At 53.9% G+C, this 14,515-nt stretch overlaps 7 protein-coding genes across 7 annotated transcripts; 1 reads left to right on the top strand and 6 right to left on the bottom strand.

Moving 5' to 3' along the window:
• Positions 1-73: 73 nt before the first annotated feature.
• Positions 74-1,261, bottom strand: K452DRAFT_339542 (uncharacterized protein; the record flags this gene model as incomplete). Its single annotated transcript, XM_033545311.1, has 3 exons — positions 787-1,261; positions 710-750; positions 74-647 (listed from the first exon to the last, which is right to left on the bottom strand). Exons 1-3 carry the CDS (start codon positions 934-936, stop codon positions 74-76), a joined length of 765 nt encoding a protein of 254 aa, XP_033393593.1. The 5' UTR covers positions 937-1,261.
• Positions 1,262-1,447: 186 nt separating this feature from the next.
• Positions 1,448-2,273, bottom strand: K452DRAFT_312015 (uncharacterized protein; the record flags this gene model as incomplete). Its single annotated transcript, XM_033543502.1, has 3 exons — positions 1,448-1,639; positions 1,695-2,040; positions 2,092-2,273. 3 exons carry the CDS (start codon positions 2,271-2,273, stop codon positions 1,448-1,450), a joined length of 720 nt encoding a protein of 239 aa, XP_033393592.1.
• A 2,710-nt stretch (positions 2,274-4,983) lies between these two features.
• Positions 4,984-6,044, top strand: K452DRAFT_361646 (uncharacterized protein; the record flags this gene model as incomplete). The annotated part of the gene is made up of 1 exon (XM_033546439.1): positions 4,984-6,044. The coding sequence occupies one exon, from the start codon at positions 4,984-4,986 to the stop codon at positions 5,695-5,697; it is 714 nt and encodes a 237-aa protein (XP_033393591.1). The 3' UTR covers positions 5,698-6,044.
• Positions 6,045-6,839: 795 nt separating this feature from the next.
• K452DRAFT_339538 (uncharacterized protein) lies at positions 6,840-7,342 on the bottom strand (the record flags this gene model as incomplete). Its single annotated transcript, XM_033545310.1, has 1 exon — positions 6,840-7,342. The coding sequence occupies one exon, from the start codon at positions 7,340-7,342 to the stop codon at positions 6,989-6,991; it is 354 nt and encodes a 117-aa protein (XP_033393590.1). The 3' UTR covers positions 6,840-6,988.
• A 3,337-nt stretch (positions 7,343-10,679) lies between these two features.
• On the bottom strand, positions 10,680-11,413 carry K452DRAFT_312012 (uncharacterized protein; the record flags this gene model as incomplete). Its single annotated transcript, XM_033543501.1, has 2 exons — positions 10,680-11,119; positions 11,194-11,413. 2 exons carry the CDS (start codon positions 11,411-11,413, stop codon positions 10,680-10,682), a joined length of 660 nt encoding a protein of 219 aa, XP_033393589.1.
• A 1,739-nt stretch (positions 11,414-13,152) lies between these two features.
• On the bottom strand, positions 13,153-13,614 carry K452DRAFT_301598 (uncharacterized protein; the record flags this gene model as incomplete). Its single annotated transcript, XM_033542471.1, has 2 exons — positions 13,153-13,162; positions 13,388-13,614. 2 exons carry the CDS (start codon positions 13,612-13,614, stop codon positions 13,153-13,155), a joined length of 237 nt encoding a protein of 78 aa, XP_033393588.1.
• A 507-nt stretch (positions 13,615-14,121) lies between these two features.
• On the bottom strand, positions 14,122-14,487 carry K452DRAFT_312011 (uncharacterized protein; the record flags this gene model as incomplete). The annotated part of the gene is made up of 2 exons (XM_033543500.1): positions 14,122-14,227; positions 14,291-14,487. The coding sequence occupies 2 exons, from the start codon at positions 14,485-14,487 to the stop codon at positions 14,122-14,124; spliced, it is 303 nt and encodes a 100-aa protein (XP_033393587.1).
• Positions 14,488-14,515: the final 28 nt, after the last annotated feature.

Here is a 14,515-nt window from a genome sequence, read left to right as displayed (position 1 = left end):
AGCAGAACAAGCAAACAACTACCTCTCAGTTCAGTCCAACTCTCGAGCATCATGAACACAAGGCCGCAACCGCCTAGTTATCCGAGCCTACCATCGTCTCATCAGAGCCCCACTCCGTAGCCGCATCATCGACGTCAAGCTCAAGCTCGCGGTCATCGTCAGCATCCACATCCTCACCCTCACCATCAACACACGCATCACCCATAACAGCATCATGCTCGACGATCTCAGGAGCAGCGCTCTCCAAAGCGAGCCCCTCAACACCAGCAACAAGCGCGCGCGTCTCCTCCTCCGAGCCTGCAACGCCCCACTGCAGCAACTGCGAGCCGAGCATGCGCGCGGCAGCCGAGTCGGGCGTGGAGGTGTTGCTGCCATGGGCAGGAGAAGACAGAGTAGTCGGGGTGCTCGGGACGCTAGTAGTAGTCGAGCGGCTGCGCACGATCGCCGTGGTTCTGACGGGCGGCGGCGTCGTGGGCATGGCGCGCGTCATCGTCGTGTCGGTGATGATGACGAGCGGAAGAGTCGTGTTCGTCGGGCCCGTAGAGAGGCCAGAGGTAGCAGTGCCGGCTCCAGCAGCGCGGGCACCGTAGTCAGAGGCAGCAGAAGCACCCTTCTGGACGTCGTCTTCGAAATCGAGGAGCTCGACCCTGCACCTTCATCAGCATACTCTCACAAACGTTCGAATGCCTTCAGCACAGAAGCAACTTACGGTCCCAATCTGTTCAAGACGCCCTGAACGGCCTGAAGAACCTGCACTTCTATAGCCAGCTCCCGCTGCGCCTACACGTAGCCCTCGTAGTCGCCTTCAGCGCACATGCGGTTGATGAGGGCGCGCTTGGCTTCGACGCGCACGATCATGGCGTAGGCGGCTTCGGTGACGCGGCGGTGGTGCAGGAGCTGCTGCAGGGGCGTGAGGATGTCGTAGGTTGAGGGCATTTTGAAAGAGATGGTGCTTGTTTTGATCTGACTTGATCGCGGGTTGGTGGGGTTTGTGAGGGAGATTGTTGTAAGCTGATGTGGAGTAGGTGGGAAGTGGAGGGGGAGGAGGTTTTTGTAGGCGGAGGGCGTTGTTATGGTCGTGCTGGGGGATCCGAATCGGGGTTAGCGTGGTGGTTGTGTGTTTATGCGGAGGTAGTTATTACGTAGGTAGGTGGTTAGTTAGTGATTGCTCGGGACTTGCCGCTGCTGCGACTTCAAGGAATGGTTATACGGCTATGTTTTTAAAGGCTTCGTCTTCACAATGATCCATTCGCCAGCAAACGGAAGATTTATCAACAGCAAAGTCAGAAGAGAAGAGTATATCATTTATGCTGAGCTTCATGTAGCTCTAGAAAGTGCCGCTGCTAATTCGCCAACCCATAAACCGTCAGTGCCTGTGTTGCTTCATGCAATCACGAGTAGCAGAAGCGCAACCAGGCAACGCGCCTACCGACACCGTTGAAGACTCCTAGGGGCGATCAAGAGTATGGCTCTCTGAGCGACCAAGGGTACGGCTGGTGCGACCAATGGTACGGCTCTCTGTGTTGCCGTTGGAGAGGTCTTCATCACTGCCGTCGTCGGCTTCGGCCTCTCCATTGTCGACCGCCTCCAGCTCCTCATCCTCCTCCATTTCCTCGCCGTCGATGTTCTCACCGTTGACCTGTTGACGATGTCACTACGTTCGAAATGTTAAACACCAGAAGGGTATGACTGACCTGCTGGGCGCCATTGGCAATTGGAGAGCGGTCACGGTTGTTGACTTCGACGACAGAGCGTCGGACTCCGTTGGCAGTGGCAGGACGGTTGCCATTGGCAGACAGGCGAGCAATAATGTCGAGAACGCGGGGCGTGGCTCCAACGCCGCCTGCAGCCACAGCGTTGACAACCTCGTTCCACTCCCGTCTGTCTTCGGCGAGTTGGGCCACGTCACCATCAACGGCGGCAACGATCCGGTCACGCAGCTGCTGGGTAGCAGGGCTGAGTTCAAAGTCGAGCTGTCTGCCCGCGCGTTCGCGGTCTCCCAGGATGCGGGCGACGGGGCTGTAGTCCCTCATCAGGTCACTGATGTTCAGCAAGATTCTTACCAAGTGATTATGTATGACGGTAACTTACCCGTGAATAGCGACCAAGCGCATGATTTTGTGGTCGACAGCGTCGAGCTCACGATTGAACTCCGCCAGGCGCGCTCTGTCGTTGGCGGTCGGGTTCACATTGGGCCTGGCGGCGAGCTCACGAATGTCATTTATAATGACTTCCCTGCGAAAGACGAGGTACATCTGGCGGAGGTAGGTCATTGTGTTGACTGTGGATGTAATGGAAGAATTGAGTGTCTCTGTGGGGTCGAGTATGTGCGTTGGAAAGAGGTGGAGCTCGTTGGAGAGAACTCTTAAGAGAATTGTCATGTTAATTCAGCGATCTGCATGTAGTTCATTTAACACGGTAACACAGCCTGAGTGTACTGAAGTGAGTATACTGAAGTGTCGAGTAATTGCCGTGGACGCCTGTGTGTGAATTGGGAATGCCATTCGTAACAAGAAGGTACGCCCCTCCTAACATGCCGGCACACATCCCCTTTGCTTACCAATCACCCTTAAGCGAGCCCTTTTGCCGCCTATAAGAGCCTCTCCCCCACACACCTCTCCCTTTTCTCTTCGAACAACTACACCAGCAAGCCCTAGGAAAGAGCAGACGCAGGCTTCCTCGTGCCTGTAGTTATCAGTTCGGCTTGCAAGATCAATGTGCCTGTGCCTGTGCGTTTTGATGGTCCGTGGTAGCGGCTTTTTGTGCCGTGGCTTCTTCTTCAAGCGCTACATTCTTTGTTAGATTCTTGGTAGATAATTCGTTCATTTGTTTCCGCTTGAAAGTGCTTTGTTCTCGTGCTGAGTTGTGTGTGTGTTTGTGAATGCTTCCACTCTTTGTCATCTCTTTGTAATGAGCTTTTTACGTTTGACTGATGGTGCAGCCCCGGGCAGAGCAATCACTGAACGGCAAAAGCCGCAGGCTCGCCAGACAAGGGCGCGGAGGCGTCCCAGTGATCTAACTTGTAAGACTTCAAAATCAGGTCGTCGTGTTCGAAATGGGTACACAATGCCTTACCATAGCCAACAGAGGGTTACCTAGTCTACTCAAACTTCCGCTGGCACTGAATGGCGCGCATAGAGCAAAGGAAAGCATTCGCTGCCGGGCGGAAATCACTGCGAAATTCTCTGCTGCCACTGTCGCGAGGAGGATTACACGCGTCCAGACGCGCGCGCCGGTGCCAGAAAGCTCCCGCACAGCTCTTCCCCTGCCTTAGGCGCATACCTCCACCATTCCCCTACTTACTTCTCAGCCAGCTCCCTCGAGCGCATGTACCGCTGCGTCGTCGATGATCTGTTTTCGATCAGCTTTCCGCGCCATTGTCCGCCGCAACAGCATGATGCGCGCGGAGCAGCTGTCGACAGTCGTCCTACTCAACACACACGGCAGCTCCAGCAACCTATCTTCGCAGTTCAATCTGCACGAACATGAAGAGCGGATTGGCTTGACAGAGTGGCCTTTTTCATGTTATAAGGACTCCAGATCGCGGTCTCACTAGCAGACCAACCCGCGACCGACTTTTCTGCGCTGGGCCGACTGCGCCTACTTCGCGCGCTGGGATGACAGACAGGAAGTAATCGTCGACCAGGGCAATCAAAGGTGCCTTTGTAAGGCTCTCCCTTGTCACTACCGTGCCTTAAGATCGCAGCTGACACTTTGCCCTCAAGGCTCCAATTCTTGCCAATCGCCTGCCTGGACGAAAACCCGCCAACGTCGCCATGCCCTGAGCTGGACGTTCAAGAGGATGTCGTGCACGTTGCACATCCAACAGCTTACGGAATAATATTCGACAGCAGCTTTGGGGCTGAGGTCAGAGAATTGGTATAATTGTCTGAACGCATGCGGTTCCTCCTGGGCAAGTCGATCGCCGGCAGGTCTGTGATGGCCGTCAGCGGGCGCCGAGAAGAGCTTAGTTTTGGATGTGATTTTAGACATGCAGGATGCCGACTTCTGACACTAGCAAAATCTGTGCGTGTAAGCTTTGGCGGCAGTTTGGCGTGGTTCAACTTGTAAGTGGACACTCAGTCTTAGAAATCTTCTCTGTGCTTCGACTGAAGACGACTACCAGGATAGCCTGGATACTACATCCACCCTGGGCGAGGTCTTCATGTGGCTGCCAAAGCATAGTGATCCGCCTCTTTTTTGTACAGGCTCAGAGCCGTCGATGTTTGCTCCTCCGTTCTGGGAATCTCAAGTGGGATGAATCCATATTCATCACTGCGAGACAGCATCCAGAGAGCAGGGCTAGCGCCCCGGGACGACAAGACGGCCCGAAGTGCCGGTAAGTTGTGGCATAGTGGACAGTGGACCCACAAAAGAGGAATTTGTGGTATATTTGCCGCCCAATGCCAACGAGCCTGCTCCAGCTGTAAGGAGAAAGTATTTGCTCAGGTCAGCCACAGCACTTGGCCACCGCCTAAGAAAAAACAACCCTCAAACTCGCCTTTCTGATATTTGTGTTGCCAAACACGCATACATCCATAGCAAAGCCGCTTTGTCTGCATCTCAAACTTTTTCTTAGCAGCCTCAATATCTGAGGCCGGCATATGTCTTCCGGCAAACTTTTTCTAATACTTCAACAAAGTATTTATCGAAAGCGGCATAGACACGAAGCCTTACGTACCTGCTTCATATATACTTGGACGATCTGCTAGCAGATCACCCATGCTGACTCCAGTTTTCCAAGCACATACATATACGACGATAATGGCTTTGAACGCCTTGTGAGTATTCCCTTAACACGAGTCGATCCGTGGTAGGCACGTTTGAAGGCTTTCCCTTCCAAGACTTGTTGTATAACTCCTCGTCCACAAGTCCTTCAACATCTCCTGCGTTACCTACGTTTATAAAGAGTCGTACCGTCACTCACGTTGGCCTTCAACTGTCTACCAACTACAACAATTCCAAAGCGTTGACCAGACCACGATGCCTCGTCACACTGCACCGGACCACAATCCAGTCACCCCAGCCAATCCAACGCCAACGATGACGCCCTCGGCACCAATCCGTTCGTCTAGGATTCCGCAGCCGAGCGAGCTTCCAGGAACGCCCACGAGAGCCTCGAGGCGTGACCACACGCTCTCGCGCCCACCCCAAGAGTTCCTTGAAGAAAACTTCCCAGGAGAGGCTGGTCCCTCCCGTGCAGGCGCAGAGAACAATTCTACTTACAACATCACCATGGGGTCCTCGTCGCCCTTCGACGAGAACCCTCCCTCCCCTACTCCAGTCCGCTCCGGCACGATGCACGCTAACGGCGCGCCTACCTCAGCCCAACACGACAACAACCCGCCCTCCTCGCCCTCCACTGTCAGGCTCATCGACGACGAGCAAGCCTCCCAGTACCAGCACGAGTACTCGTCCCAGAGAACATCCCATGGCGCACTGACTCCAGACCCCGAGTTAATCATCGAGCAGAACCTCGATTTCGTCATCTACGAAGACCCGGAGCCGGACCAGCGCGCCGCCATGCTGGATGCGCAGCACGTGCCGCGGGTCATGGAGCGCGACAACGAGAAGGAGAATAGCGCTTTTCTTGCTGAATGGGTCCAAATGACGGAGGCGCAGAGAGCTGAGCATAGTGAGGCGACAAGACAGCACATGGAGGAGCTGATGAGGGAAGGAGTTGATGATGATGAGTAGTGGGTTCTTGGAGGGGAAAGGTTTTGGGCGGGGGTTTGCTTATTTGCGGGTTGCGACTGCATGGGCATTTAGAGCGGTCCTGTTTCGGTTGGAGAGGAGGCAGTAATTTGGTATAGGTGGTTTCTTTTGTTTCCTGGGGGTACCTACTGCGATGGGCGGCGTTTTGCTTAGCGTTCATATAAAAAAGCATAAAGCAATAAAAAAACTTGAAAATAAAAAAAAACCTCGAGATCATAATTGATAAACTATAAAACAACTTAAAACCTGTCAGCCAGGATCACTCCGATAACTCTCGTTTTTTCCAGCCTCATTACAGTCAGTTGTTACACAACAGCCTTACCCCCTGCACTACTCATTTATCTACTGCAAGGAAGCAATGTTCTCAAAGAGAAAACGTGTTCTTTTAGATAGCAGCATATATACCTCTATAAGTAGTAGTAATTTAGGAGGACAAGCGGCGTCCAATTCCTCGCGCCTAGCTTCACAAAACCAAACTTTATAATTTTGAAATACATGTGCAACCTCAGCTGCAAAGAATGCACAGCGACTTCCTTATTTACTTCACCTATTTACCCTCTTTCTTTCGGCCCTTGTTGCCCTACAGCCAGCCGAGATGTACCTGCAACTCCACCCCACGCTCTCAACACTAACAATACCCGAAGACGAAGCTTGTATAGCAGAGATAACTACTCTTTAGCCCTTTTCACGATTCTTGCTAGTAGGTCGTCCGTAGCACAACTTCGGGCTAGCAGTAGGCAGGCAAAAATTAATGACCAACATTAGTTCACTGTTTTCTCAATGACTCGCTTTCCGTCACTACGAATCAATCTTTGTAACCCTGTAGAAACCGCTCCTTGCATCCCTACGTGCTTGAGCTAGCTAACTAAGTAGCTGAGCCTCCTGGAACCGTCCTTGTTGTTGCGTCCACTGCGGAATAAGGTGTAGAGGCGCAGCCTTTACGCTAGCACGCGCTTTACGCGCATCGAGTGCGGTTTGCGTGCAGGAGAGGAGACCTGGATGGGAGAGTGTAGCTAGATACCCTACTTAAAGATTATACACGATAAATGTAAAGGAGAAGGCGTGTGAGGGTAGGAACAATTTCAATAAGAAGGATGCTGCCGTCCTTGCTAAGGGGTTATGTTGCAGAATATTTGTCACTGCTGCGCGATTTCCATGGCCAGTGTCAATTTCCAAGATTTGTTCTACCTAATATTATTGTGTGCTCCCCTGAACCCCTCTTCCCACATCCACCCAGGCCTCCCAACCGCCCGCCCGCCCCAGCACACCACACCTAATCCCACCCCTGCACCCACCTCATCGCCCAATCCCTCTCCCGATCCAACTCCACATCCTCCAACTCATCCATCTCATCGCCTTCACCCCGCTCACTCGAATTCGAACAATCCTCATCACCCACCTCCGTCCCAGCATCGACCTTCTTCCCCTCAGCGTCCAGGTCCTCTAACTCGACATCATCGACGCTGACGAGGCTGGCGCTGTCCCGTGCGCGGGATAGATGCGCGCGCCGCTCTCGGATCTGGATCCAGGCGTGCAGCAGTATGGTGGCGACTGAGCAGATGAGCGGGCAGAGCACCATGATGGGCAGGAGGGCGCTGAGGATTTGCCGGAGAATGAGGTTTGGCATCTGAGACGGGGGGTGGGGGTTAGTGCATGTACGGTGAGGGTGGGGTGGGGTGCGTGTGGACGGACCTTGGAGGTGATGTGGGCGAGGTGGAGTAAACGCCCGAGGGGCAGTCGTGAGCTTTGCGCTTGTGCTTCTTTTCGGTGTTGCGGTTTGCGGCTCCGCCTTTTCGGGGATGCGGAGGTTTCCGTCTACTTGGTGAGCGGCCCGGCGGCTGCGTTACGAGAAGTGAGGTTGGCTTGCGGCTTTTGAGGTCCGACGTCGTTAGGCAGCCCTTAATGTTTGAGGAGAGCGCGAAGTGAGATTTTTGGCGTCGGCGACGCTGTATGCTTGAGCAGAGTGGAGTGTGTCTGGTGAAGAAGGGCATTTCCAGTCTGTTGAGGGTTGAGGCTGGTGTGCCGAGTCGGCGCCGCTGCCACGTGGGGTTGGCTGGGTAGCAAAGGATAAAGGAGGCGGGAACGTCCGGGCTTTGACCGCGTAACAGGGATGCTTTGTGTTTTGGGGTTTTGGTCAGGAAACGACTTGACGAGCTTGCTACAAATTGGCAATATATTGAGAGGTTCAGAGACCTTGAGGTGCGTAGGCTGGCATGGGGAGTGCAATGATGTCATGGTAGCAGAATTCAAGGTGGTGTTCTTAGAAGGATACCTCTCTACGGCGGACTGAGGTTGAAGCCGGTAGTAGGAGCTGAAGGAGCTTGCTTTATAGAAAGCGATCTGGCTTAAAGGGTGGGTAGAACGTGGTAAAAGTCTTTTAAAGAACATGCATCATACTAAAGTTGCTCGCGGGCTGCTTGTGCCGGAGTCTCTCTTTCATCTACTGCGAAATTCTCCCGTCCCAGCTGGAACCAGGTAAATACTGCATGAAGGCTAGCTTCCTAATTCAGCCTCGCGTCCATCTTGTCCTGTTGAACGTCTTCGAGCAATAAATGGAGTTGATCGAGGGATCTGAGAGAGGATGGTATGGGCCATAAATTCAGCGAATAAGTGTAGGGGCATGAGGAGTGAGCTTTCTGATCTCTTTGAATAAGCGGTCACAGGACATGATAACGACGATGCGTGTAGCCGCTCCAAGCAAACTGTATTGTACTCTCGTTCCTTTGTCTGTCTTTCAATGCACCAACGCAGCAAACCTGTGATTGGGATGTTCGCAATCTCCTCTTTGTTCAGCGCACGAAATGAACAGTCGTACCTGCCGAGAAATATAGGGAAGATGTTTGCAAGTTTATATCTATTCTTCCTTGCTAATAACAAATAGCGTGTGGAAGAGGTTGGATAAAACAGTCGCCCTTCCCTCATCATTAAAACACGGAGCGTTCATGCTCAAGGAAAGATGACATCTTCTTGAACGCCTCCAGGTAACCCAAATTGACCTCCCAGCGTCTCCAAAGGTGTCTCTCTGCATTCCGCCCTACTCAAAGTCCTTTCTGTGCCGCACTACCAACCACCGAAACCAAACCACCACCAAAACCACTCCATGAACTCATTTCCAACCTTATAGCAGGTTATCATTTCAATACTCCAATGCTGCAGCTACTTTCAAATTAGCAGCTGTAGGTCGCGCGCGCTCTATAAGCATGATTATTGCCCCGCGCCCCCTGTCCGCACTGCACCCAACTTATGACTAGTACTACGAGAGAGCGCCACTACCTCCACCCATCTTCAAATGTCCCCACGGCCTCGTCAACGTCGTCCCTGCCGTTTATGCATCCTAAACAGGAGCGAATGCGCGTAGATGGTAACTTATCTTCCGTCGGGAGCGGGCCGCCGCGCAACGCGGCGGCGGCGCAAAACGCCAGTAGTGCGGGCAAAGCGAGCTACAGGGAGCCGTACTGGTGGTGGTTGCGGGTGTTGGGTGTTCGTGGTCGTTGTCTTGGGCTTGCCTTCGGCGTCGCAGGCAGGTTCACTTCCGGGTCGCAGGCTTGCATGCGGAAATGCAGCGTCGGGCGATCGTAGAGCTGGAAGCTTTCTTAAGTCTTTGCTTAATTTCTCGGCCGTGGGGCTGACTGACTGCGTGCTATTCTGTGGGCGCGGCAGTGTGCGCGTATGTGTGCGTGCTCGTGGACTGTCCTGTCCGCCTGATCAGATGCGTGTCTGGGTGTGGGTGGGCTTGTTTTCCTGCGTGCTCGCCGGATGGTTAGAGCAAGTTGCTTGCGGCTTTTCATATCTTGTTGTCGTCTTGGCTGGCGTTGTGGCATGAAGTCCCGTTCCTAATTTGCTAGTAGAAAGAACAGTGGGAAGTGCGTGGTGGTTTTCCCTTGAAAACGGAAAGAAGGAAAAAGGGACAATACAGGAGATGAAGAAGACCGATTGCTGCAGACTGGCTTGTCCTCTCAGAGATGCGAAGGCGCTCGAGGGGCCGTAGCCAGCGAGCCATTGCGACACCAGCAGCATAGGTAGGGGCGGCAATCACTGCCACACAAAAAAGCCCGGGAGCACCCCACACCTACTACGCCCCACTCCCCTCCTCACTCACCCTCCCAAGCCCACACCATTCACCCCCGTCCCCTCGCTTACGCGCACAGGCCCCCCCGCGCAGTATATAAACCCCCTCTCCCCCCACCAAACCCTCTTCTATTCTCTCCATTAGTGCAGGGGTCGGCTGGCTTAGTAATTAGACTAAGTGCCCGACTCTCACTACTTCTGTCGGTCGCCGGACTGGCAGGGAATTTTTGGAACCTCTTTCGTCTTCTCTTGGGAGATTTCGCAGCTTCGCTGATGCTTTTCATTGATGATTTCGCCATGCGCGGGACTTTGAGGATGAGCTTGCTTGTTCTGGTGGTTTGGGTGTTGGTTGGCTGATGGGGTCGTTGCTGAGAGGGCCGGCGTGGGTTGTTGTGTGTGGTACTGGTGGATTAGTTGCCGGCGCTTTGTGAGGTGGTGATGGCGTGGTATGCGATAGGCGCCGGCAAGGGAGGCTTTAGAGAGAGCTCGTTGTAATATGCAATACAGAACAGTGTAAAGCTTGATCGAAGTGTATACGCAAAAAGCTATCTCTGATGTTTGCAAGATTATAGCGATTAGCGAAGCAAAATCACAAACAGCATTATGAATAGAGAAATTGAAATCACAACAGAGAAAGCACGAAGAACCAACAGCCGAAAGCGACTTTCGTATTATAGCCTTTACAAGATCAGCAGCAGAGAAACTAGCAAATGCAGCAGCAGCGGTATCCAAACCTCCGAGAACCCCAAAACCCCAGCCAAATAGCCGCGCCCTAATCAAGCACCCACGGCCCACAGCCCCCGCTCTAGAACCCCATAACGACGGCTACACGGGCCGCCGCCCGAGCCAGAACTTCCGAGAACCTAAGCGCAGCCACCTGGCAGCGGGTATGCGCCTCATCCAGCCGCGACCCTACCAGCGCTGGCAGCACCAGCAGCGCCAGCGCCTCCGGCACCTCCAGCACCGTCCTTCTTCTCCCTCATCTTCTTCTCCCTCCACGCGGCGGCACGGCCACGCTTGTTCCTCTTTTTGCCCTTGCCCTTGCCCTCGTTCTTAGCCGTCTCAGCTGCGGTAGCAGCAGCAGCGGCACGAGCGCCCTCCTGAGCAGCAGCAGCAACCGCTATAGCCGCTATCTGCGCCTCCACTTCCCTCCTCTGCGCATCTAGCCGCTCTATCTCCCGCTTCGCGTCCAGCTCAGCCTGCAGCTGCTCCTCCACCAGCTCCTGCTGCCGGATCAGCTCCTCCCTCTGGTCGTTCTGGCGGCGGAGGCGGGCGGGGCCCTCGGCGATCACGGCCTTGGCGAAGATGTAGAGCGTGTTGTAGGTCTTTGCAGTGACTGCTTGAATATCAGCGTATGCCTTAAGGTAGTATTGAAACATGTGTAAGAGGGTGTGCGTGGGGTCGACTTACGCTCTCCCTCCTCCCGTATCGCCATCTTCTCCATGCGGAGCAAGTGCTCCCACTCCTGGTGCGGCATGAAGCGCGCGTATTCCTCCGGGAAGACGCTCTCGTGCGGCTCGTCGGCGAGCGCGGAGCGCACAATGGCGCGCGCATGGTTGAGCGAGTCTGCGAGCTCGCAGGCCGTGTTGGTGGGAATGGGGTCGGGGTGGAGGTTCTGGGGGAGGGACATGGTTGATGTTTGTTCGTGGTTTGGAAGGTTGCGAGTGTTTGAAGTGGTTTATAGAGAGATTCGAAAGATTTGTTGTTGGTGCTGGCTGGAACGCTGGCGCAGTGGCTGAGGGAGGGAGAGATGGCGTATGGTGCGCGTTGTTGTGCTGTGTTCGTGGCAGTGCGCTAGGCCTAATTAAGTAATACGCAAGTGGGGTGTACAACGAGGCGCAACACCAGGACTTTGGAAGAGCTTTTTCCCTTAGCATAGGTTATTACTATTGATATAAAGCCGAATTACCGTTTAGCTTAAGTAATAGTGTCTAATGGCCTTTATATCCCTCCAACTCGCTTGGTAATATAATCGCTAAATGTATATTTCTTTGCCGCGCGATAGTTCAACTCATATAACCTTATAGATATACCTAGACATGATGCGAATGCTGGCTTCTTAGGCGCTTGGAATATACGAGGCCCTGATGCCCGCGAGGCTTATATCAATGTTAAACTCGCTCAAAGCTTTTACATACACGCAATCATCATCCTGATTCAAGCTACCCCTAGGCATACGTGGTGAATGCCCCTGCCATCTCATGAAGCCGCAGGTATCTTCTACAAGCCCGACTCTTCAAGCCTATGAGGTTTGAATTAGAAGCCATGTGGAAGGGCGGGTCAGGAGTCTACAGGGCGAATTGCTACTTGCATAAAAGCTTCATCATGCAACATTTGAGAAGGGCCGGACGCTACTGAGAGAGTAGCCAAGTAGGAGGACATAGAGTCCTTCAGTGACGGCGTAGGTAATGCTGACCACGGGTAGCAACAGTACTTGGGGGTTATCATGCGGGTGGGATATACATGGAGAAGAACAGCCGAAAGCAAGCATCTCAACAAGGTATACACTCGGACATCACACTGTTCACAGCAAACAATCCTGAGATCCGAGAGGGCGTCCAAAAACTTCCGTTTCAACCTTTAGGAAAAGAAGACACCATTTCCCACCCCATCTATCCCATCTCCAAGAAACGACCTCCATGTTCCATCACATCCGACTCTGGCCCCTGGAGGCAATGTGTGTGAGCAAGTGCGACACATCGCTGAATGAGGGTTTCTTTGGGCAGATGTTGTAGTTCAGTGGGATGGTTGTAGTGTCGACGCTGGCCATAGTGAAAGCTGAGCCAAGGGGCGGAGCGACGATAGAGCCCAATGGAAGCAACGGAGGAGCTGGTTGCCAACGTGATTGTCAGTGAACGTTCTGGTGCGAGGGTTTCAGCGCGGCGACACTTACCAAGAGCTCCTCAAGGAGAGTTGCGGGGCGTGCGCCCAAAGTTTGATGCCGGCAGAGCCGGCAAGGCGACTCGAGGCCTTCGTGGCCTGTACGGCCTTCAGTACCTGGGGGGAGGTATCAGTGCGAAGATCTGCGAGAGAAAGTGGTTGAGCAGGGAAGTACCTGAAGGACCGTCCGTAAACGACCTTTGCAAATGTCTGTCCGTGATGATGAAGAAGGTACGATGGTGGTGGAGGAGAAGAGGGGGCGGGAGAAGGCTCTTTAAAGGGCGAGGCGGCTCCGTCGTCACTGCTCTGCGAACAAAGCCAGCGCCGACAAAGGCAATTGTGCCGCTGCCCGCTGCCAGCCTACTGCCCTCAGCACGTACGCACCTGCACCGCAAGAGCTTTCATGTCACATCACTGTCACTTTGGCAGGCACGAGAATAACTGAATTGGGGTGAAGTTTTACATTTTCAATTACAATGTCCCAGTCAATCAATCTGCCCTACTAACAAAGTCAGTGAAGCCTCACTCACGAATCTGAACGAGATCTTCACGTACTTACCAGCGAAACACCACAACCTCACCCGCAAATCCTTGCCCGCAGGCGCAATCCCCGCCGCTTCTCACGCGTGCGCGCAGCGCAGCAGCGCAGCAGCAGCAGCACCACCAAGTCTTCCCCGCACAAAAACGCCCCCTCCGTCCCCCCGCCGCTCAATTCTGGAAGTACGCAGGCGGCGGTTGCTCAACCGGCTGGTACGCCGGGGGCGGGCCCGCGTTGTAGCTGGGAGGCGGATGGCGGAGGGTCCTCAGCGGGATGGTGCCGGCACCGCCGCCGTCCTCATGCCTGCGGCTGATGGCGCGGTGGCTCGCCGCCTGGATCCAGACGATGAAGATCGTCACGACGACGGCGGTGCCGACAATGATGCCGCCGATTTGGCCTTCGGAGAGGACCATGTTGGTGGTTGTGGTGGTGGTTGTGGTAGTGGTGGTTGTGGTAGCGGAGGGTTTGGAGGGTTTGGAAGCGGTTTGTAGTGATTGATCCTGCTTTCGTGAAAGAGATGAAGCGCTTTGAAGAGGATTGTGGGCATCTTACGTTTGTGCGTGTGGTGCGGGCTTGGTGTTGTTGAGAAGGCGGGAACGCGACGAAATTCTGGGTGTTTTGGGGCCTTGAGGGCACGGACTCTTAGGACATTTACGCCAGTTTTCACGCCTTCAGCAGATGCGCGCTTTGAGCCGGCTCGATGCCTCCTCTGAGAGATCACGGAGTAGTGCAAATATGTAGAAAAAACAGTCTTCATTTATTTAAGCTGGCGCCACGTTCAGCTTCGGCAACCCATTTCGAGAGATCTGCTACCAAGCCTTGCGTAAGGCCACAGATACGTCCTCAGCCTGATGAAAACCTCTCCACCGTATGGGTATAGTGTCGTGAATCCGTCCGGTACTGAGTTGTCCTTCCATCCATCAGAGCGGCTGGGTGTAGCCGGCAAAGTAGCGGTACTTTATGATAGCGCAACAGATCGCGAAGCCGATGAAGACGACCGTTCCCGCGCCCTTAGCGGCTTTGTAGCTGGTGAGGGATTCTATCAGCTTCATTTCGATTGTTTGCCAGCCTCGAAGGAACTCTACTTACTGGGCAACGGTGGCGGGATGCTGGTTCTGTCGGTCACGCTCCAGTCGCCAAATGAAGAACAGTTCAATGGGGATGAAGATGAAGTTGAGATGGAGAAGGAAGACCACCAGTAGTTCGAAAGGAGTAAGAATCCTAATTGCCGGGTCCGGCACCGTGGCCACGGCGTTGTTCAATATGGCGGAGGCCATGTCGGGCATTGTTGGAAGCTTGATGTTGTGTCGTGGA

The sequence above is a fragment of the Aplosporella prunicola genome (genome assembly GCF_010093885.1).
Source record: "Aplosporella prunicola CBS 121167 unplaced genomic scaffold K452scaffold_26, whole genome shotgun sequence".
Classification (NCBI taxonomy): Eukaryota; Fungi; Ascomycota; class Dothideomycetes; order Botryosphaeriales; family Aplosporellaceae; genus Aplosporella; species Aplosporella prunicola.
This window is presented reverse-complemented; position numbering and strand designations above follow the sequence as displayed.